This window comes from Sphaerodactylus townsendi, linkage group LG03 (genome assembly GCF_021028975.2).
Source record: "Sphaerodactylus townsendi isolate TG3544 linkage group LG03, MPM_Stown_v2.3, whole genome shotgun sequence".
Lineage (NCBI taxonomy): Eukaryota > Metazoa > Chordata > Lepidosauria > Squamata > Sphaerodactylidae > Sphaerodactylus > Sphaerodactylus townsendi.
The window spans coordinates 171,900,009-171,923,301 of NC_059427.1; the positions used below are offsets into that span (position 1 = coordinate 171,900,009).

Below are 23,293 nucleotides of genomic sequence, written 5' to 3' on the forward strand. Positions count from 1 at the left end.
ATAGAACAGGAAAAGGAGAAGGGAAAAAAGGAAAAGAAAATGCAGCTAAGCATAAGTCATATACCTTCTATTACACTGGATCTTAACATTATTGCAGTAATATCCTTTAGAGAGAACATTCATATCCCTCAGTGCTGAAGCCCGCTTTCTCTCACCCTTGCCTACCTCACAGGGTTGTAGGGAGGATGAAATGGAGAAGGGGAAAACCATCACCACTGTTCTCTGAGGACGGAGGGGACAAAGTCGAAATAGATCACCAAATCCCCTCCCCACGAATGAGGAGAACCTGCTTAAGGCAACCAAGCCTTTTATTCCCCACCCACCACCATTTGCGTCATGGAGGCAAAAGCTCTCGGCGTCCATCTTTCCAACCTCGCCAGCTGCTTCTTTCCGAGCGACCGCTTCTCCCCAGCCCTTCGCAACCCCTGAGGAAGAGAGGCCGAGTCTGGCGTGGGCGAGCAGCCGCCCAGGCCGGCCCAAGAGGCGGGCGCGTCGGAGGCGGGCAGGCCGAGCTCTCCTTCCCCCGCCTCAGGCCCAGCCATGGCCTCCTCCGCTGGAGACCGGCGCGTGGCCGTATGGCTGAAAGCCGACGACCTGCGCTGCTCCGTCTGCCTGGAGCTGCTGGCCAGCCCGGCCACGCTGTCCTGCGGCCACAGCTTCTGCCTGGGCTGCCTGCGGAGGTGGGCCGAGGCGCGGGAAGGCCGCGAGCGCAGCTGCCCCAACTGCCAGCGCCCCTTCCGAAAGCAGCTGCCCGACCGCAACGTCTTGCTGGAGCTGGTGCTGGAGCCGTTGAGGCGCGCGGCCGGCCAGGGCCAGCCTCTCCCGGTAGGTCGGTCACCCGCCGGGCGCTTCTCCCAGCAGCCGGCCCAGCGGCAGACACAGATGCGGGTACGGGCGAGGAGCAGGCCTATTAACACCTGAGCTTAATTACTAAAAGTATCTATCATCTATCTATCTATCTATCTATCTATCTATCTATCTATCTATCTATCTATCTATCTATCTATCTATCTATCTATCTATCTATCTATCTATCTATCTATCTATCTATCTGTCTATCTGTCTATCTGTCTATCTGTCTGTCATCACCCTACCCTACCCTACCCCCCTCCCTCCCTCCCTCCCTACCTACCTTATCTATCCTATCCTATCTATTCCATCTAGCCTGCCTGCCTGCCTGCCTGCCTAATCTGATACAGTATGGCTGTGGTTCCCAACATTTTTTCACTTGCATACCCCTTGGCAACCCATTCCCCTAAAATTCAACCCCCACATTAGCAAGCTGATAGCATAATTTTGTTGGCATACCCCCAAACGGTCTGGCACCCCAGGTTTTGAACCCCTGAAGCCTGGGATAAATATACGATTTTAGGATGACTAGGTAAACTGTGGGGCTGAAGTCCAAGCTCTGCTGGATTTTGATCCCAACAGAAGTTAGTTTCAGGTGGCCAGGTCACAGTTGACTCAGCCTTCCGAGGTTGGTAAAATGGGTGCCCATCTTGCTGGGGGTAAAATGTAGACAACTGGGGCAGTGGGAAACCCTCCAAAGGGCAAAATAGTGTTATGCTACCCTTTTGGGTGTCCCATAAATATAGTCTGCCCAGTAAGCGTCGTGATGCAGTATCACCCCATGGGCCAGTTATGACCCAGAGTTTGCATTATCTTTACCTTTTTTATGATGACTACCTCATCAAGTGTATTCAATATTGAGAATGTAAACTTGGAAGCTGTATTGTTGCATGGATGTATAAGATGAGGGTGCTGAAGAAAAATACAATCCAGATGTCACCTTTTTTTGGATGTGTTACCCTTGTTTAAACTGAGAGAGGTTTAACTCCCCCACCCCCTTATTTAGAAGTCCTAAACCATGTAGCTGATCCCTAAATCTGGCACTGCTATGTGTGTGTCTGAACTGGCAGCCAGTTTGATGCATGGCATTTAAAGAACAAACCAAGAACAGCTACGCTCCCATGGAAAGCCACTGTACAGTTGAGGACTCAAAGTGGCAGTTTTTCCTACTTTCCAGATAATATTTCTGAATTACCTTGTTTACTATGCAACTTTTAAAGATTCATGGCCCAATTTAGAGGCTGCGTCAACCAGGGGTGGTGTAGCTACCGCTAATGTGCTATCTTATCTCCAGAGGACTTCCAGGCAGCGGTGTGTGGAAGCAATAAATAAATAAATAAATGCCCCCTTGGAAAACCCTCCACAGGGCAAAACAGTGTTATGCCACCCTTTTGAGTGGCCATGCTAACAGGGGCTGATGGGAATTGCAGTTTATGAACATCTGAAGCGCCAGAGTTGGACACCTCTGGTCTAAGGGCTCTGTTAGTGATGTTCATGGTCTGAAAAGATGGTGGAAGTTGACTGAAGTCAGCTCCATCCTCTGGAACACCTCAGCAGCCAGGTTTAGACCATCAAAGTTCTTCCAGAGAGAGCCCTTTCCAGGTCAGACACTGTTGAGCTGTGCGGCACCTACCTGGCCACCTCACAGTTTGCCCTCTCAGCTGACATTAATGCTACTTAACGCTGGCAAGGTGGACAAACTCACCGATGTACCCGCTTGCTGACTCCATAAGCCCATTTGACCCTTGAATTGGGCTGTTCCTCATTCCCATTACCACCTAATAATTAGGAAATTAGCCCACTCTGAGTATGAATTGTGGTTGAAGCCTTTTCCCTGTATCTTTTCCCGTTTGTTGGGTGCAATTGGAAAACTACAGTGGCATCCTAAACTGACGGTTTCAGGTGGGTAACCATATTAGTCTGTTGTAGTGCATAGTACAAAATTCGCATCTAGTAACACCGGAAAGAAGTGTTGCTGCTAGGAAGAAAGTCACACGCTGCTTCTTCCCTTACTATCACCCCTTCTCTCAGGAGCTGGAGAAATCTACAGTGCCCCATTTGCTAAATGGAAGGGTGTCTGCCAGGCTTGAAGCCATGCCTAAATCTCTGTTGTACTGCCTTTGCCCTATATGGCATTGTCCATAAGGGAAGTTACTTGGGAATTGTTACTAACCATGACAAAAGGAGCAGCACAGCAAGAGAGGCACTTTCTGTAATTGCCATTCCTTTTTCCAAGACAACTGCTGCGGTGACTACTCTTTTCTGTATTGCTTAAGCCTGAAGGGAAGATTTGGACCTATCGCTGATCAGGTTGTTAGAGGGCTAAGTGGCAAAGAAATCACAGCTAGGAAAATCTGGCCCCTTAGCAGCTTGACAGAGGCGTAGCTAGGGAAAATGAAGCCTGGTGCAAAATCTGAGTTTTGCCCCCTCCCCCCATGGGCAGCCCTTTAAATCCATGCCGAAGGGGGTGGATTTAAAAGGAGAATCTGGGGAAAATTTTAGGGGGATGCCTGTTGTCAGGGGTGCAATTGTTAAGCTAGCACAGGGGTAGGGAACCTGTGGCTCTCCAGATGTTCAGGAACTACAATTCCCATCAGCCCCTACCAGCATGGCCAATTGGCCATGCTGATGGGAATTGTAGTTCCTGAACATCTGGAGAGCCGCAGGTTCCCTACCCCTGAGCTAGCAGCACCAAAATTTCATGGTATCTTTAGGAGACTCTCCTGATGATACCACCCAGGTTTGGTGAAGCTTGGTTCATTGGGTCCAAAGTTATGGGCCCTCAAAGGTGTAGCCCCCATCTGCTATTTGCTCCCATTGGAAACAATGGGGGCACCCCCTTTGGGAGTCCATAACTTTGGACCCCCTGAACCAAACCTGCATGGTATCATCAGGAGAGTCTAACAAAAAGTCCCTGAAATTTTTGGTGCTGCTAGCCTAAAAACTGCGCCCCTGCAGGCAAAAAACTGAAAAAACACTAAAAGATGCGAAAAACCCCGCAAACGAATCTGATCCCCCCACCCACCCCCGCACCCAGTGCAATGTGGATCCCTCAGCCCCCTGGTAGCTCCGCCTCTGGCTTGGCAGGAGAAAGTTTGGCTTCTTCTCTCATCCCCAACTGAAAAAACTGACTGTCATTGGTCTATGCCAGGGGTAGGGAACCTGCGGCTCTCCAGATGTTCAGGAACTACAATTCCCATCAGCCTCTGTCAGCATGGCCAATTGGCCATGCTGGTAGGGGCTGATGGGAATTGTAGTTTCTGAACATCTGGAGAGCCGCAGGTTCCCTACCCCTGGTCTATGCATTATAGAGTATTTGTAGTGTTTAACCACTTATTACTTATTGTCTGATTCTGTAGCATTTAATACAGTTGCTTGAATGACCTATGCGCCTCTCTTTGGAAGTAGATCCAGTGAGATTGGAAGGGATTCCAAATAAATGAGTAAAGATTTATACGTTTTCATCCTTCAGGATGAGGTGAAAATAAGTGAAATCTCTGCACAAGTTGACATGGTGGTGGAGGCAGTCACCAGGATGAGAAAGAACAGGACTGAAATGAAGGTTGGTGCTCAAAACTGGTGGGACCAATTTGGTGTCTACAGATTTCTGCAGTGTAGTTTGTAGCTGCTTTGCGATGAGGATGTTCTGTTACAGTCCTGCATGTTACTTATCTCCCTGCCATTGTGGTAGGTCCGAGGGAAACCGCATGTTCTAGTATTCATGCTGCTGTTTAGTCTTTCTTGGAGAATTTGCCCTAATACTTAAACGTTTATCTTCCTTCCATCCAAACGTGCACACATCAAGAGAGCCAGTTATATCCTTCATAGAACCAAGTAGTAAAGTTTGTGCTGGGGCTATGTTAGCCTGCAGGTGGGAAAGTACATCAAAAATATTTCTTTACATCAAAACCTTCCAGTTTTATAGAAGGCAAAGAACCTAGCTACCTATCACAATGTCCTTAGTTCGGATATATATTTGTTGTTCTTCTTGTTGTTATTATTATTAATTCGATTTGGTAAACCATCCTACCCCCAAAGGGCTCAGTTTTCAGATGGATAGATAGATAGTTTAATACGGCCAAAGGCCAGCAAAGACAAAACAAAACAACAGCACACATCCACAACAGGAAATTACAACAATTATTACAGCTAACCATTTACATGAATGTTTGGCTTTCAGCTCATCCCTGATTAAGTAGGACCTTGCGTTTTTTATAAGCCAATGCACAGAACTTTGCTACCTGCTGGGAGATGGTTGCATCCTTGTCTTCCAGCAGCATTTTCCTAATCTCTTGGTCAGAATCCTTTGCAATTATCAAGCTGTGTTGCACAAGCAGGGGTAAAATAAAGAGCTCTCTTTCTGCCTTATGCAGCATGCAGTGTAACAAGATATGTGTCATAGAATCAACATCCCCAGAATTACAAACACATTTCCTCAAGAATCCCAAGGGATTTCCCCAAATCTGCCTATAAGCATAGATGATGGAAATGCGTCAAACCGTGCTCTAGAAAAGGCCCATCGGTATCTGGCTATGGTAATATGTTGAATGTAGGGGGCCATTACTGTACCACTACCAGATTTCAATGGTCTATATAGAGCAGGAAATGAGGCATTATCATTTTGGTAGTCAGTGTCATCCAATCGTTGATAAACCATCTTAAGAGCTGAGGGCAAGTCCCATTCAAGCATCAGCATAGGGCTGTGGTGGTGAACCTTTGGCATGCCAGATGTTATGGACTACAATTCCCATCAGCCCCTGCCAGCATGGCCAGCCATGCTGGCAGGGGCTGCAGGGGCTGGTGAGAGTTGTAGTCCATAACATCTGGAGTGCCAAAGGTTCGCCACCACTGCTGTAGGGTTTTCAAGGCAAGAGCAGTTGTCATTGCCTCCCTCTGATTCACATCGCTTGGAGGTCTGCACCCGAATACTAGCCAGGGTTGAGGCTGAGTGGCTCATGGTCCCCCAGCAAATTTCCATGGTTTCTCAGATCCTAGTCCCGTGGTGGCGAACCTTTGGCACTCCAGATGTCATGGACTATAATTCCCATCAGCCCCTGCCAGCATGGTCAATTGGCCATGCTGGCAGAGGCTGATGGGAATTGTAGTCCATGATATCTGGAGTGCCAAAGGTTCACCACCACTGGCATAGGGTCTAGCCCAGAAAGGGCTCAGTTTTGAGTTCCCTGTAATCAAATCAGTTCCCAGGTGTTTGAGGGTCCAGTTTGGCTCAGAACTGCAGCCTGGGCCAGAAAGGCCTTATCTCTCCCACACCATTTTCACTACTTGAAAGAGCCTAGGGCAGTGGTGGCGAACCTTTAACACTCAAAGAGCCATTTGGACCCGTTTTCCACGGGAAAAGAAAACACTTGGAGCCGCAAATAATTTTTGACATTTAAAATAAAGATAACACTATATATATAGGGGGTTTTTTTACCTTTTACTCCGCTCATTCTGAGAAGCGCATGGATGCGCCCGCCCTGCTGCCTGCAGGGTGGGCAAGGATGAAGCCGGCGGCTCGGCCTTGCCGGCCGCCGGGAAAGCGTCTGCCCCGCTCCAGCGGGGACGAGCGAGAGAGAAAGCCCGCGGCACGACCAATAACCGTGGAGCGGTTGGTGCGCCTTGCAGCCTGCTGCCTGCAGGGCCGGGCAAGGATGGGGCCGGCGGCTCGGCTCATGGAGCCACAGTTCAAGGGCAGAAGAGCCGCATGCGGCTCTCAAGCATGAGTTCCCTACCTGGCCTAGGGAGGTGCTTTCATCTATGCATTTCCCTCTGGGTGGGGGTGGAAGATTAACTTTGATGTAGGGTTGCATGTACGTTTCCTTAGCATAAGAAGAAGAAGAGTTTGGATTTATATCCCCCTTTCTCTCCTGTAAGGAGATTCAAGGGGGCTTACAAACTACTTTCTCTTCCTCTCCCCACAACAGACACCTGGTGAGGTAGGTGGAAATGAGAGAGCTCGGAAGAACTGTGACTAGCCCAAGGTCACCCAGCTGGCATGGGTTGGAGTAGACAAGCTAGTCTGGTTCACCAGATAAGCCTCCACAGCTCAAGTGGCAGAGCTGTGGAATCAAACCTGGTTCTCAAGATTACAGTTCACCTGCTCTTCACCACTATGCCACTACTGCTCCTCCATAGCAAGAAGTAGCAGCTCTCCAGGGCAGTTTTTTAGTCAGGGAAATGGTGTGAGAGAGAGGCATTAGCCCCGCCCCCTTCCTGTGAGCAGAGTTCCTGATCTATGCACCTGCAGCACGTATATGATTGAAAATCCTTAGGGTCGATCTGGTCCAGACCTGAGAAATGTGTAACTGTTGCCAGGCCTTAGCATGGAGGGATATGAAGTGCCTGGTAGGTACAGGCCTGTGTGTGTTTGATGTCCACAGCAGGGGAGAAGTGGGTTTGCTTGAGTCGGTGGTGCCACAGACTCCTGAAAGAAGAACCAGTTCATGGCTTACCTGTGTGTGCATTGGTGCATTGCATTGGTGCATCCCCTCGGATGCCCCCGTGTTGCGTGCCATACTATCATCGGCATTACCGATATGACATCTTTTCGGTACTGCCTGTCCCCTCCCGGCCTTGGGATCGGCCGCTATCACCATCATTATTATCTCTACTGGTTTTTGGAATGCTGCTATGTTATACTGAGTTAAGTTATGAATTTTAAATTATTTATTAATTATTTATTGTGCACTATTGTTTTTAGTTGTTGTTTTGTTGTACACTGCCCAGAGCCCTTCAGAGGTGGGCAGTTTGTTAAATGTAATAAATAATAATAACCTAGTTAGAGACCACTATATAATAAGATGAGGCAATGGCCTCAGGCAGCAGATTTGGAGAGGCGGGTGGTGGCTTTCACCGCTGCTCAGTAGGACTTCCTGAACTCTCAGTTTAACATAGTGTGCTTAAAGACACCTGGGGAATGACGAAGGAAGGAAAATTAGCTACTCCAGGCACAGAGATGAGGTATAGGTAAGAAACTGTTTTAGGTTGTGAACTGACTGTCCGCACAGGTCTTGGTTAGTGACCTTGCTTTGCTTATTATCATCTGCAGCCTTGGTTTGCAGCCTGCTAACCTAAAACAACTGCCACCAGTAGCAGTCTATATAATAGAGACAAAAACTCAAGGTGTGCTGAGGCTGCATTTCAAAGAACCAGTGTGATGTAGTTATCAAGAGCAAGTAGACTGTACTCTGGAGAACCTGGTTTGATTCTCCACTCCTCCACATGAATGGCCCACTCTAATGTGGTGAACCAAGTTCATTTCCCTACTCCTTCATATGAAGCCTGTTGGGTGATCTTGCGTTAGACACAGTTCTTTAGAACTCTCTTAGCCCCACCTACCTCACAAGCCCCCCTTAAGATGCTGAGATTTCCTGCTGCTGGTGGAGCTCAAAACAGGAAATGCAGTCCAGTGATGGTTAAGGGGGGATTTGAAAGTTCCAAGTGGTTTACGAAGAGAAGAAGAAGAGTTTGGATATAGATCCAGCTTTTCTGTCCTGTAAACAATTTCAAAAGGAGTCCTTCCTTTCCTCTCCCCACAACAGACGCCTTGTAAGGCAGCTGGGCTGATAGAATTCTGAGAGAACTGTGACTAGTCCAAGGTCACCCAGTAGGCTTCATGTGGAGGAGCAGAGAAACAAATCCAGTTCACCAGATAACAGCCTGCCGCTCATGTGAAGGAGTGGGAAATCAAACCCAGTTCTTCAGATTAGAGTGCTCATGTGGAGGAGTGGTTCTTCAGAGAGTCTGCTGCTCTTAACCACTACACTATGCTGTTTTCTTATTTGAATATACCTTCAGTCACCTTCACTTTCCCACAGGACTATGTATCTCGGATCAGAACCTCAATTACAGAAGACTTTGCTGTCATGAAGAAGTACATTAATGACCAGGAGCAAATGGTGCTAGAAGTTCTTGACCAGGAATGTAGAGTTGCCGAACAAAAAATCGATGAGGTGGTTCAGCAGCTGACAGCAAGACTCGATCACCTTTTAGAGTTGCAAACCAACTCTGAAGAACTGATGAAGGTAAAAACAAAACCAACCCCTCCCCCAACCCCCCTTTGGTTCTGCATAGGTAGAGCTATCAGCTGTGGTTTGCCATTATAAAAATGACCTGTAGAATTTCAACTTTCTTGCCTTGGTCCCTCCTACTGTACAAAATGCACCTAGAAACGAGGATCCCGGGGGAAAGAAGAGACCCAAGAACAGCATGAAGGAGCACTGCAGTGAGAAGGGGGGGGGGTGTCAATGAAAATGCCCCATTTGCAGAAATCCTTTGCAGGATCCAAGCCATGAACTTGTTATAGTGTGCAGATTAAATGAAACAAGAGCCTGCTTTGTTCTTCTGTCTTCAAACCAAATTAAAACATTGGTTAGGATTGGGGTGCTGTGTGGTTTCCGGGCTGTATGGCCGTGTTCTAGCAGCCTTCTCTCCTGATGTTTCGCCTGCATCTGTGGCTGGCATCTTCAGAGGAGAGAATGCTGCTAGAACATGGCCATACAGCCCGGAAACCACACAGCACCCCAGTGATTCCGCTTGAAAGCCTTCGACAGTACATTGGTTAGGATTTTTTATTTATGGCTTTTGTTATGCTACTTTACTCCCTAGTAGGGTCCTGAAGCAGCTTACAAAAAATACCAGTTTAAACCAGTTAAAGGAAACAAAATGACATGTAAACAAACACATAAAGGGATGAGGGAGGAATGGGGATCATGTAAGCCTAAAGACGTTCCGGGTTCATTCTGGTAATGAAAAATTCTAGTTAGCTGAAAGCCGCCAAAGTGAACGGGGCTATTTTATGCATGCTTGGCTGGAAGTAAGATCTGAGTGATCCGGGATTGGTTTTTTAAATAAGCTTGCGCAGAATCTGGCCGTACATCAAGAATCTTATGCATGCTTGCGCATGTGTTAATTGCCATGAATCAGTCTCCAAAATGTCTTATCTTTAACAGCCTTGCCCAGGCTTCACACACACAAGCCTTTATTGGCATACAAAACAGGACAATATTTTAAAGCAAAACAAGGTAAAGAAATACAGTTAAAATTACTAATTTCCAGTATAAAATTTGCAACAGTTTCACAAAAGAGCACATCAGAGCTGTTCAGGAGATTGGGTATCTTATAACACTCTTGCCACTGAGAACATTGCAAGAAAATGGAATTTATGTATTTCATGCGTATCTTATTGTATTTAGGGCATACAAACAGAGAATGGTCAAGTGTTTCAACCGTAATCAGATCACATGAAGAAACTCTTTTAGAACGTTCCATATTCTTGAATCTTCCCTCCAGCAGAGCTGATGGCAGCACATTACATCTTGCAGTAGCCAAGGCTCTCCTCTGGGTGGGATTAATCAGCAGACGAAGATATGCTGCCATAATTCCACGCTCGCATGGGATTAAAAATGTAGTCGGAGAACAGGTTGTCTTGGCAGCACGAGTCAAATTATGAAAATCAAGATCCAAGAGCCTATTCTTAACTAGTCTGAAGGCTTCCACCTTTGTGAGCATAAGGAGTGATTCCAAAGGGAAACTAATAGCTTCAACCTTTCTAAAGATCAAAGTATACCATTCTGAAATAAAGTGATCTGATAACAGAGAGGGAATATAACTATTGGATCCCCCTAGAAAATGTATATGCAGCCAATATTTTATGGCCCTTATCCATGCCAAGGTTTCTAGAGTTGTTTGGCCCATCTCTATGCACAACGCAGCATAAGGCACACATCTAGGGAGCCCCATTAGTTTCCGAAGGAATTTGGAATGTAGTAAATTAAATGATTTATTTATTGCCGAAATCCAAATGGGGGAACACAGGCTTCATAGTACAGCATAAACAAACTGAGGATGGTCTGTGTAGTAGCCTGTGAAAGGGAAAAAACAAAACATAATGCTCCCAAAGCATGATGTAATAGTTAAAAGCGGCAGACTCTTATTTTCAGGACTGGATTTGATTCCCCACTCTTCCATGTGAGAAGCGGACTCCTATCTGGTGAACTGGATTTTGTTTCCCCACTCTTACACATGAAGCCTGCTGGGTGACCTTGGGCTAGTCACAGTTCTTTGGAATGCCCTCAGTAAGAGGTGTGCAACAGTGGCATCAGCTGCCTTAGAAGATGGTGAGCTCCCTCTTACTGGCAGTCTTTAAGCAGCAGCTGGACAAACACTTGTCTGGGATGCTCTAGGCTGATCTTGCAGGGGGGTTGGACAACATTGCCTGTGGGACCCACTCCAACCCTACGATTCTGTGACTCTATGAGAGGGTTGTTTGCTTGTTTGCTACTTGCAGCATTTCAGTGCGGCACCCTGAGCCTGATTCCTCCTAAATACGCCGTCATCTGAAATCTTTGGTGGAACAGTTGCTAACGGTTTGTTCTCTATTTCTTTGATTTTGTTTTTAGAATGTCCTGTCAGAACAAACCATTTCTGTGGGTTCTTCTCCTGCAATTGAGAAAGTTGAGCTGGATGATCAGAAGATCGACAGTGTTGCCCGTGCCGTAAAAAAACTCACAAGGCTATTGGAAATGCCAGTGTTGGAGAACTGTCCCAGGCAGATGCTACAAGGTAGAGATGCACGTGACCCTTTTGTTGAAGACAGACATATATTGATAAAACTGAGGCCCATTCAGTACTAACACTTTAGGAAACAAAGCAGGCTGCAGAACAGGCCTTCCTGTGGGGGAACTACATTTCCCAGAAGACCCCGGGAAATATAGTTCCCACCAGAACAGGAAGGCATGTTCTGCAGCCTGCTCGGTTTCCTAAAGTAAGTGGAGGGGTGCTGCGGGGGGGCGCCGGGGAAGGGGGAGGGGCCGGGGGGGATTTTTGTGACCGAAATCCATGCGCCCGGTGCGTGGCACACACCCCACGTCCCCTGGGAGCTTCGCCACTGCAGGAAATCCGTAATTCAAATCTCATTGGTTGTTAACTTGTTAGATGGCTTTAAGCAAGCTGCACTTTCCCTGGCCTTAGCTGCCCATCTGCCAGTGTGATGTAGTAGATGGAGTGGTGGACTTGGACTGGGAAGGCCTGGCTCCAGCTTCTATTCTGCTGTGAGTGGCCTTGAAACAGCTACTGTCTCCAGTGTAACCCTCAAGAGAGAGAGGTTGTGTTAACATAAGTAGAGATCACCACATGTAACATGCCCTGAGCACCTATCGGTGTATAAAATCAAACAAACGAACAGATTTTCTATTATAGCCAAAGATCAGCACATAACACAGAACACAACACAAATTTTACAGTGCACAACTAATAATCCAGAGTCAGAATTTCAGACGAGAGTTAAAGTTCTGTATAAAACGCTAAAAGAGATTATGAAATTTACAATGGTTCATTGTCACCATTGAGGACCCTTATCTTACTCTGGTCTTTAAACACAAAGGCACAAATATTAGCCACTTGCTGTGAAATATGAGGAAATAAGTGTAAGATTGAAAACCCTAGTAATCACAGTGGCTAATTACCTACAGCCGGCATTCCCCGGTTTTGCCCTGCTCTCTCTTTCCCCAGGGAAAGTAAGAACCGTGTGCAGGGCAAGAAGAAGCGTGTCAGGACAAGAAGTCTTGCCCCAACAGGCCTCCTCTCTCAGTGCACTGCAAACAGAAAACGTGTGCCCTGACACACTTCCTGTCCCACTCAGCGGCGGAGCGCCAGTGAGTAATTGACCAGTGGGACCGATTAATTTTTTCAAAATGTTGTTTAGTTCATTTGTGCCTCGCCTTTCATCCCAGTGGGGACCCAAGCAGCTTACGTTGTTCTGTACTTCTCCGTTACATCCTTAAAATAGCTCTGTGAAGCTTAGGCTGAGTGACTGGTCCAAAGAGCTTCTATGGTATAAGTGGGAATTCAAAGGTTGGTACTAGTCTGACCGTCCTAACCATTGCACAACACTGGCTGTCACACCAATCACAGCCAATCAGAGAATTCCACGCTTAAAGGGTTGCAGGGTTCCAATGTGTTATCATGTAATCCTGTAAACTGACAGATAATTGAGCCTGTGCGATCCAGATTATGAAGAGTTTTTATTTCTTTAAAAACATTTCTTAGCTGACCTTCTTCCTTACTGAGCTTGAGACAGCCTGCAGCATGGATAAAACACATAAAATACATTAAAAGCATAAGAACCAGAATTTAAAATCGCAACACAGGACTGCTACTACATTTAACCAAATGGAGTTCTAAATCAAACTCTCTTCAACCTCTTGTTAAAGATTGAAAGTTAGGGTCCAGCAGCATCTCACTGGGGAGGTTATTCTATAATCATGGGACTCCCCCTGAAAAGTCTCCGTCGTGTACCTACCGAATGAACTTCTTTGGTTGATGGGACAGACAGGAGGGCTTCTCCCTGTGACCTTAATTCCTGGGCAGAAATATAGAAGAAGAAAATACTTCAGATAACCTAGTCCCAAGCCATGTAGGGCTTTAAAAGTCAAAACCAACCCCTTAAATTGGACTTAGGAATGGATTGGTACCCACTACATAATTCCTGTAATATCAGAGTTATGTGCTCCCCGTACTCTTCAAGAGTAGCCCCAACCAAACGCATTGCAAGATGTAACTAACACATGGATCTCTGTGGCTAGATCTGACTGACCCAGGAATGGATGCAGTTGACGCACCAGCTGAAGCTGGGCAAAATCACTCTGGACCACCGCAGCCACCTGATATTCTGAAGTGACAACTGTGTCAAGTAGCAGTTCTAAGTTGCGGACCTGGCTTTTCAAGGGGAGGATAACCCCATTCAAGACAGAGATTTAAAGCACCAGGGATGCGTTTCTACTAACCCAGAGAACCTCTGTCTTGTCTGAATTAAGTTTCAACTTTATCATGGTTCCTTGGAAAAGGTTGCTAAGAATCAAGGCTGGGGCAGAGCAAGGGGAAACTGGCCTCGGGGCACCACACAATGCAGCCCTGCGTAGCCCTGCCTCACGGCGCCACGGCCTCGCCCCCTACCCTGCCCTGGAACGCAGCCTGCAGCCACACCTCCGCCCAGGAGACATCGTGGTCAAAGCCCCCCCTGCCCCATTGGCACTATGCCACTGGTCAAGGCTTGAGTTCCTGTCTTCTAACTTCAGTTTAAGATGTGAACAAATGTCTGTCCCTTTGTGCTACAGTTGCTTTGTTAAAACTGCCAGATTGAATCAATAGAGTAACCAATTAAAGCTTATTAACAGATCAATTTTAATGGGTGGGGCTGTGAGTTACGGACACACATTTATTTCCTTGGGGCTATTTTTGTCCTACTATGTTCATGTAATGAAAAATGAGCACTAAAATGGTATTTTCTTTCAACTATTAGTGAAACCTTCCATTACTAAAAAGCATTATCTTTTTCATTAGATGGTCTAATAATTCTTGCAGGATCTCAAAGCAGCATCTATATAGGGTTTTTCTAAAATGCAAATTTTCTTAAATATAATTGGTTAAATCATCTAATCAATTTTTAATTGGTTGTCTTCCCTGATCTTCATATAAACTGGGAGATGATAGCATTTGTGTCATATATGGCAGTTTTGAGAACATACGAGTAATTGCAGACATGGGTAATGGTGGTAAATTATACTTAGAAGAAGAATCTTGTGAGGTAGGTGGGTCGAAGAAAGTTCTGAGAGAACTATGACTGACCCAAGGTCACCCAGCACGCTTCATGTGTCAAAGCGGGGAAACCAATCCAATTCACCAGATAAGAGTCTGTCGCTCATGTGGAGGAGTGGGGGAATCAAACCTAGTTCCCCAGATTAGAGTCCACTGCTCTTAACCACTACACCATGCTGGCATTTATATCCAATTTATATCCATACATTATCTCATGAATACTTACAATAGTGATCATAAGCTGGAAGCTCCAAAACCATATCTGGTACCCTGGGAAATATCAGCTCCTTGCTCCGCTCTATTGGCAATTCAGAGGGAAGAGGTCCGTGTTGAGGAATTCTGGCTGTGGCAGTGGATCCTTTTTGTAGTCAGTTCATGGGGCTCTGGCACTTCCCTCTTAAACCCATTTGCTGATCAGGGCCTCACAAAAATCCTCTCAAGCAGGCTGGTGTTGCTATCCCCAGACTGAGGAATGAGTCTGAGAGAGAAGTGACTTGCCTAAATAAATGGATTTATGACAGAGGTAGAGTTTGAACTGAAGACTGCTAGAAGATTGGTTCATCCCCACTACTTAACTACAGTTTGGCGTGACAGTAACAAGCCTTGGGCATGCGTGCTTTCCCTCTTTCCCCTCCCCCCATGCACTATGATTCAATGGCAGCAGTGGTGTAGGAGGTTAAGAGCTCGTGTATCTAATCTGGAGGAACCGGGTTTGATTCCCTGCTCTGCCGCCTGAGCTGTGGAGGCTTATCTGGGGAATTCAGATTAGCTTGTACACTCCCACACATGCCAGCTGGGTGACCTTGGGCTAGTCACAGCTTCTTGGAGTTCTCTCAGCCCCACCTATCTCACAGGGTGTTTGTTGTGAGGGGGGAAGGGCAAGGAGATTGTAAGCCCCTTTGAGTCTCCTACAGGAGAGAAAGGGGGGATATAAATCCAAACTCTTCTTCTTCTTCTTCTTGTTTAGCACAAATGACAGTGTTTGTTTAGCACAAATAACAGAATCCAACTTACGAAACTGTTTGTGCTTGGCCTCCAAACCATGGTTTGTCAGTTCAGATGTAAAGCTTGTATTCAGCAGTGTGCGTAGTGGGTTAAGAGCAGGTGCATTCTAATCTGGAGGAACCGGGTTTGATTCCCTGCTCTGCCGCTTGAGCTGTGGAAGCTTATCTGGGGAATTCAGATTAGCCTGTGCACTCCCACACACGCCAGCTGGGTGACCTTGGGCTAGTCACAGTTCTTCGGAGCTCTCTCAGCCCCACCTACCTCGCAGGGTGTTTGTTGTGAGGGGGGAAGGGCAAGGCGATTGTAAGCCCCTTTGAGTCTCCTACAGGAGAGAAAGCGGGGATATAAATCCAAACTCTTCTTCTTCTAATAGAATTAAAACATGCGAGAAAAGAAGAGAGTATGTACTCATAAATGTTCATTCCTGTGACACCAAGTCATGGTTAGCCGCCATGTGTGAATCAACCCTCAGAACATTCCTTGTTCAAATCCTGTCAGTATCATGAAATCATAAAGGAGCTTTAGTTAAATCACTTCCTCTCCCATAGCGCCAAGCTATGGTGGAATCAACCATGGGTCACATATCTGTCTCAATGATAAACTGAATTTCTATTAGCTACAGAGCCTTCTTTGGAAGCCAGTGGCACCAGTGAAATCCTGATGGAGCTGAAAGAATGCACAATTGCCACATCTAGCAATTCTAGTAGGTAGCTGATTTGCTGAATCTCTTCTCTGGCTAGTGTTGCTCTTGTCTGTTTGACCCTTGAGCTATAATTGTATTGCAGTATTTAAATTCAAGCTTCAACAGAACTGTTTATAGGTGTGGAATCTTAGGTACCAACCAAAAGCAGAAATGTTTTGTAGCAGAATCCTCCGTTCTCCTTTAGGCACAGTTCTGGAGAGATTGTGAGAAATGGTGAGATTTAAACCTTGTATCTCGCAAGTACAAACCCAATTTTGAGGAGTCTGCAGTGGCTTCCAGTCAGCTTGCGGGCCCAATTCAGAGCTCTGGTACTAACCTATAAAACCCTAAATGGCTTCAGTCCTGGTTACTTGAGGCAGCGCATCTGCCTTTTATTCCTGCCTGGACACTGAGGTCAGAAGTTACATGACTGTCCCACCCTATTTGGAAGTGAGGGGGGTGGGGTCACCCTAGAGGGCCTTCTCAACAGTGGCCCCTGCACTGTGGAATGTCCTCCCACCAGAGGCCTGCCAGTTACCTATTCTGTTGCGGCTTCAGCACCTGGTGAAGACCAGCTTCTTCACCCGGGGGTTTGGCTGATGCCCCCCCCCCCCATTGGGATGGGGGGACTTGAGGTGTTCTGTGCACTCCTCCCACTTTTGGGGGCGGGAGTTTTAGTCTAGAGAACGTTTTAGGATTTTTTTAAATGGCTTTTATTGTAACCCACCCTGAGAGTATCATACAGGACTGGGAATAAAATCTAAAAATAATAAATAAATAATAATAATAAGCCACAAATATGATGTGGGTGGGATACCATTTGAATGATTCAGCCATCGAGGGGAAGGCTTTGCAATGCAAGGAAGGGCCTTTCCTACTGGCACTCCATCTCTCTTGGGCCCTTTCCGCACACGCCGAATAATGCACTGTGAATCCACCCTCACTATTGTTTGCAAGTGGATTGTGCTATTCCACAGTAAAATCTAGCTGCAAAGTAGATTGAAAGTGCACTGGAAGTACATTATTCTGCATGTGTGGAAGGGGCCTTGGTGGGATGTATATTTTGGGTTAGGGCCTGTGGAATTGGGACCACCCATGTCAATGTTTAAATGGCACAGAACTAATTGAAAAGCAAGCACCCTTGCAGCTGAAACAGTGTTGACCGGGACCCTGAATCTTCGTTTCATTTATTACATTTATAGGCCACCCTTCCCCTTACTGACTCAGGGCAGTCTCCAACCATACAAACATACAATAATATAGCAATACAAAAAAAATAAGAAGTAAAATAAGAATTAAGCTCCACAATCAACAAATGATCCTAAAAACTCAATGGTGACTAACACTCAGTACTATAAATTCCTGCTCTCGTAGGCCCGTGGTGGCGAACCTTTGGCACTCCAGATGTTATGGACTACAATTCCCATCAGCCCCTGCCAGCATGGGCAATTGGCCATGCTGCCAGGGGCTGATGGAAATTGTAGTCCATAACATTTGGAGTGCCAAAGGTTCGCCACCACTGTCGTAGGCTATAAATAGGAGAGGAAAGAGGTGGGGAAGAAGGAGAACAGGAAGGCCATTAGATGGTATACCACTCTTACCTCAACGATAAACCTGGAGGAACAGCTCCATCTTACAGGCCCTGTGGAACTGCATCAAGTCCTGAAGGGCCCAGGTCTCATCCGACAGAGCGTTCCACCAGGCTGGGGCCAAAAACGAAAAGGCCCTGTCCCCGGTTGAAGTCAGCCAGATCTCTTTCAGGCCAGAGAAGCAGTTTTTCATAAACTCACATCCTTTGAAAGTGCCCTAAGGAGTCCCTCAGGCAGCAGACTGACAATCAGAAGTGAACGCTGCAGTCGTTCTGTGGAAGCATCTCTTGTTGATGGTTCGTCTTTTGATTTAAGGATCTCTTACTTTCACTACATTGGAATAAAAGGCATAATGAAACAATTCTTTTTGTTGATTAGCCCACCATCAAGATACATATCAGGACACTCGTGGCTGTCCCTCATCAATGGATTCCAATGGAGACAGTTCAATGCCAGTGATTTCAAGTCAGTTTTCTCCATGTAAGTGTACAAATGAATGTGTGCACCGTACAGTAATGTTAAAAAGTGGACATTCAGGCTTCAGTCAAGCCTTTAACAGTAATGGTGTTGTGTTGGTCCTGTGAGATTTAAGTGTTGCACCTGGCCTCACCATCAATTCAGTCAACCTGAACTCTGTCACCATCACTTCAGGCAATCTTTCTATTTGTATTTCTTTTAAATCCTAAATAGAAATTTGTCATGAAACCAAGCCCCGGGGTGGGGGGTGGGGGCTGGTCTTTGTAGTACCTGGGTTCTTTGCTCCAAAACTCCACACCAGCTGAGTTCTCAAGGATTTTTCTTGTGAAAATTCAAATCAAAGAAAGAAATACACTTTGGTTACAGAGATTTCTCAGCTAAGCACGTTCCTTTTGGATTCCCTTTGTCCTCATTCCGGGAGCCCATGGCCCAGAGATGCTTCTCTGGCCAAATCCGGAGGTGGAATCTACCAGCATTGTCTCTCATGGCTCAGGAAAACTCTGATCCAGCCACGAGGTAATTTAGGCCTTTGAAGTTCTACTCTGGTACATTTGCATAGGCTTTCCTATTCTCCATCTAGAGATGAAAGCTAGCCTTTTCACAGGTAGGTGTGATTGTGATACAGTAACAGAACCACTTCCATCACAAAAATATATCATAGAGTCATCTTAATTAAGTTTTAATATGTTGCTTAGCTTTCAGAGAGGTCCTGTGAATTGATGCATTATGTTTGACAGTGTTTTAGGTATTTATGTACATATGAGCATCCTTAAAATTGGGTAGGGTATGATTTGGTCTCCTGGCTGCAGAGAGACCTTGTTCTACTGGCAGCCATATGAGATGTTGGAGTCTTGTTATGATGGAGGCTGCATCCCACTGGAGGAATGTTCTGCTGTTAGTCATGGGGAGTGATGATCCCCAACTCATCAAATGCAACACAGAACTACTGCCCCAAATGGTATCCTTGGGATGAGCTACCTGCTTTTATCAGTTAGCCAGGGGTGGGATTTAAATAATGTAACAACCAGTTCCAGGGGTGGGATTCAAATAATTTAACAACTGGTTGTTTACAAGCACCATTTTAACAGCCGGTTCTGCCGAAGTGGTGCGAACCTGATGAATCCCACCACTAAGTTACCCCTAGCCTGCACGAGTAGCTGCTAGGAGTAGCAAAACACACAATATGGGGATGTCACTTCATGGAGCAAGTGATCAAACAACTAATAGGAGAAAGTGGGGTATTTATTTATTTCTACCCTGCCCATCCCTGCCAATAGCTAGATTTGGGGCTGCTTAAAACATTCTATAAATACAGTCCTTGCAGTAAAAATGGGGTATCAGAACCTAACATTGCATTTACAGATGGCAATAAATAATATCCCATTCAGCCTATAAATATCTCCGTTTCCTCATGGGGGAACAAGATATAAGCATAGTGAGGGAGGAGCACAATATAATAGAGGTGCTTGATGATTTTGGAAGTCAGTGGTCAGTGGATATGAACAGTCAAATGGTTGAGGCAATTGGGATGCTGGCGAGATGGTATAAGAACAAATGGATGAATGACTGAAAGCCCTGTGGTACATCTCTGTCTTGTAGGCCCTATGGAATTGGGTCAAGTCCTGCAGGGCCCTAGTGTCAGGAAACAGAGGCTGTTTCTGCACGGCCAAATAACAGCGCCCTAGGGACGGAAAAAACGCCATCCCTAGGGTGCTGTTTGCACAGGAGTCGCTGCTGCTGCGGCCCCCCCCCCCCCCCCCCCAGCAGCATGAAGACGCCACTTTGAAAAGCGGTGTCTTTCTGCCGGCTCAGTGCAAACTGCACCAACGTGAGGGCGCCACTTTTGGCCCCTCCAGTGTCTACGAGGGACTTACCTTGCATTCCTCTGCAGCTCTGGGCAGCTGGAACGACACACCCAGGCTGCCCCGTGACCCCCAAGGGCTGAAGGGCATCATGGGCATGTCTTCCCAGCTGCCCGGAGCTGCAGAGGAACGCAAGGTAAGTCCCTCGCAGACACCCTGAGTGGCTCCGTGCGGAGCCACCCCTGCAGGCAGCGGCGGCATCGGGACTGCCCGCATGGGAACATGCGAATGGTCCTGACGCTCCACCGGCTTCATCAAAGCCTGTGGGAAGCCACTGCCTCTGGCTGTGCAGAAACAGCCAGAGAGTTACACCAGGCTGGAACCAGAGCTGAAAAAGCCCAGCTCTGGCTGAGGCCAGTCTAATGTCGTTAGGGCCAGGGATCATTCATCATGTGTGTAGGTATGTGTTCCTGCAAGCAGCTCTGTGTTCCATGTTACATGCCACGACAGTGTCCAATGCAGTCGGTTTGGGTTGAACTGTGCATTCACACCACTCAAAACCAACCATAAGTGGTAGAAAAGTGATGAAAATATGGTGTTTCCCTTGCCTTTAAAAGGCATATAATATGACTAACTCTGAATGACAGGCAGCCTCATTGCCCAAAGCAGAGTAACATACCCACTGTGACCTGATGTTGTTTTACATGCTTCCATGTTGTTTAAAGAAGAAGAAGAAGAGTTTGGATTTATATCCCCCCTTTCTCTCCTGCAGGAGACTCAAAGGGGCTTACAATCTCCTTGCCCTTCCCCCCTCACAACAAACACCCTGTGAGGTAGGTGGGGCTGAGAGAGCTCCAAGAAGCTGTGACTAGCCCAAGATCACCCAGCTGGTGTGTGTGGGAGTGCACAGGCTAATCTGAATTCCCCAGATAAGCCTCCACAGCTCTGGTGGCAGAGCTGGGAATCAAACCTGGTTCTTCCAGATTAGATACAGGAGCTCTTAACCTCCTACGCCACTGTTGCTCTTTGCTGATTTGCGTTAAATGAAGAGAGAAAGGAATTGTGCCATGACTTGCCAGATCAGTGTAACATAATAAGAGTGTCAGGTTTGAACTAAAACTCAACCACAAAGCAGTCTGGTGAATTTAAGCCACCATCTCTCTACGTTAGTCTGCCTGATGGGAATGACATGACCATGTGAGATATTCTGCGCTCATTGGAGGAAGAATGGGATGCAAATGTTACAGCGAGAGAAATGAAACGTGTATACTAAGCGTGAAGATTTAATGGCCGAAAGAATTTTCATCCTGTAAAAACTCTTGACTTGGAACACTTTTGTATGTTTAATGTAGGGGCATCCGATGTGACATTTGATCACGAGAGAATCCACGACTACCTGGAACTCACAAAAGATAAAAGGAGAGTGACTGTGTCCAAATATTCTTGTGAATATAAACACTCCACAAAGAGATTCCGCAACAGTCAGGTGATGGGTTCTCCAGGTTTCTCTGAAGGGTGCCATTACTGGGAAGTGAACACTAGAGGCAGTATCGGGTGGGCCATTGGTGTGGCTGTTGGAGAAATGGGCAATTGTGATCAACTCGGGAGAACTGAGCTGTCTTGGTGTGTAGAATGGACAGATGGAAAACTCTCTGCATGGCACGAGGGACAAGAAACTGGAATTAGTGAAGAGAGACCTCTGAGGGTTGGCACCTTTCTCAACATTCCTCAAAACTGCGTATCGTTTTATTCTTGCACTGATAAGGAAACTTTCTTACATAGGTTTGAAATAAAAAAAGACAGTCTTGTTTACCCAGCTTTTTGGATCTATGGTGTAGATCCGGGTAATTTTTTAACTATAGGCAATATTACAATGAGCTAGGGCAGTGATGATGAACCTATGGCACAGGTGCCAGCATGGACGTAGGTAAGGGAGGGGTTCTCGGGTTTGAACCCCCCCATTCATGTCCGAACCCTCCGTTTGTGGGTTTTTAAAACATTTTAGTGCTTTTTTGGTTTTTGGCATTGTTTGGGCTAGCAGCACCAAACTTTCAGGGATTGTTAGGAGGACTCTCCTGATGATACTACCCAGGTTTGGCGAGGTTTGGTTCAGGGGGTCAAAAGCTATGGACTCCCAAAGGGGGTGCCCCCATCCTCCATTGTTTCCAATGGGAGCTAATAGAAGATGTGAGCTACACCTTTGAGGGTCCATAACTTTGGACCCCCTGAACCAAACTTCACCAAACCTGGGATGTACTATCAGGAGAGTCTCTTATTGATACCACCCAGGTTTTGTGAAGTTTGGTCCAGGGGATCCAAAGCTATGGACTCCCAAAGGGAGTGCCCCATCCTCCATTGTTTTCAATGGGAGCTAATAGAAGATGAAGGCTACATCTTTGAGGGTCCATAACTTTGGACATCCTGAACCAAACTTCACCAAACCTGGGATGTACTATCAGGAGAGTCTCTTATTGATACCACCCAGGTTTTGTGAAGTTTGGTCCAGGGGGTCCAAAGCTATGGACTCCCAAAGGGGGTGCCCCCATCCCCCATTGTTTCCAATGGGAGCTAATAGGAGATGGGGCTACATCTTTGAGGGTCCATAACTTTGGACCCCCTGAACCAAACTTTACCAAACCTGGGTGGTATCATTAGGAGAGTCTCCTAAAGATACCCTGAAAGTTTGGTGCTGCTAGCTTAACAATTGCACCCCTGACAACAGGCACCCCCCAAATTTCCCCAGATTCTCCTTTTAAAACCACCCCCTTCGGCATGGATTTAAAGGGAGAATCTGAGGTCCTCAGTTTAGAAGAAGAAGAAGAGTTGGGATTTATATCCTCCCTTTCTCTCCTGTAGGAGACTCAAAGGAGCTTACAATCTCCTTGACCTTCCCCCCTCACAACAAACACCCTGTGAGGTGGGTGGGGCTGAGAGAGCTCCGAAAAGCTGTGACTAGCCCAAGGTCACCCAGCTGGCATGTGTGGGAGTGCACAGGCTAATCTGAATTCCCCAGATAAGCCTCCACAGCTCAAGTGGCAGAGCAGGGAATCAAACCCGGTTCTTCCAGATTAGAATGCACCTGCTCTTAACCACTACGCCACATTGAAAGTGATGCTGTTTCAGGGTGGGGGAGAGTCCACCCCCAAACAGCATCACTTTCAATGTTGTTTAACTGGGGACCCCAGATTCTCCTTTTAAGGTGGATTTAAAAGGAGAATTTGGGCTCTCTAGTTTAAGCACCATTGAAAGTGATGCTGTTTGGGGGAGGATTCCAGCATCACAGCGGCTGCCCA

General features: G+C 46.6%; 1 protein-coding gene across 3 annotated transcripts; it reads left to right on the plus strand.

Annotated features, from left to right (window-relative positions):
• Positions 1–328: 328 nt before the first annotated feature.
• RNF135 (ring finger protein 135) lies at positions 329–21,999 on the plus strand. 3 transcript variants are annotated; one of them, XM_048491339.1, is made up of 7 exons: positions 329–888; positions 4,322–4,411; positions 8,667–8,873; positions 11,250–11,412; positions 16,067–16,153; positions 18,100–18,201; positions 21,353–21,999. In XM_048491339.1, the coding sequence occupies exons 1-7, from the start codon at positions 541–543 to the stop codon at positions 21,880–21,882; spliced, it is 1,527 nt and encodes a 508-aa protein (XP_048347296.1). In that variant the 5' UTR covers positions 329–540; the 3' UTR covers positions 21,883–21,999. The 3 variants fall into 3 exon arrangements, with proteins under 3 accessions (XP_048347296.1, XP_048347297.1, XP_048347298.1); XM_048491340.1 differs by having other exon boundaries at positions 329–825; XM_048491341.1 differs by lacking the exon at positions 16,067–16,153.
• The last annotated feature ends 1,294 nt before the right edge of the window (positions 22,000–23,293 follow it).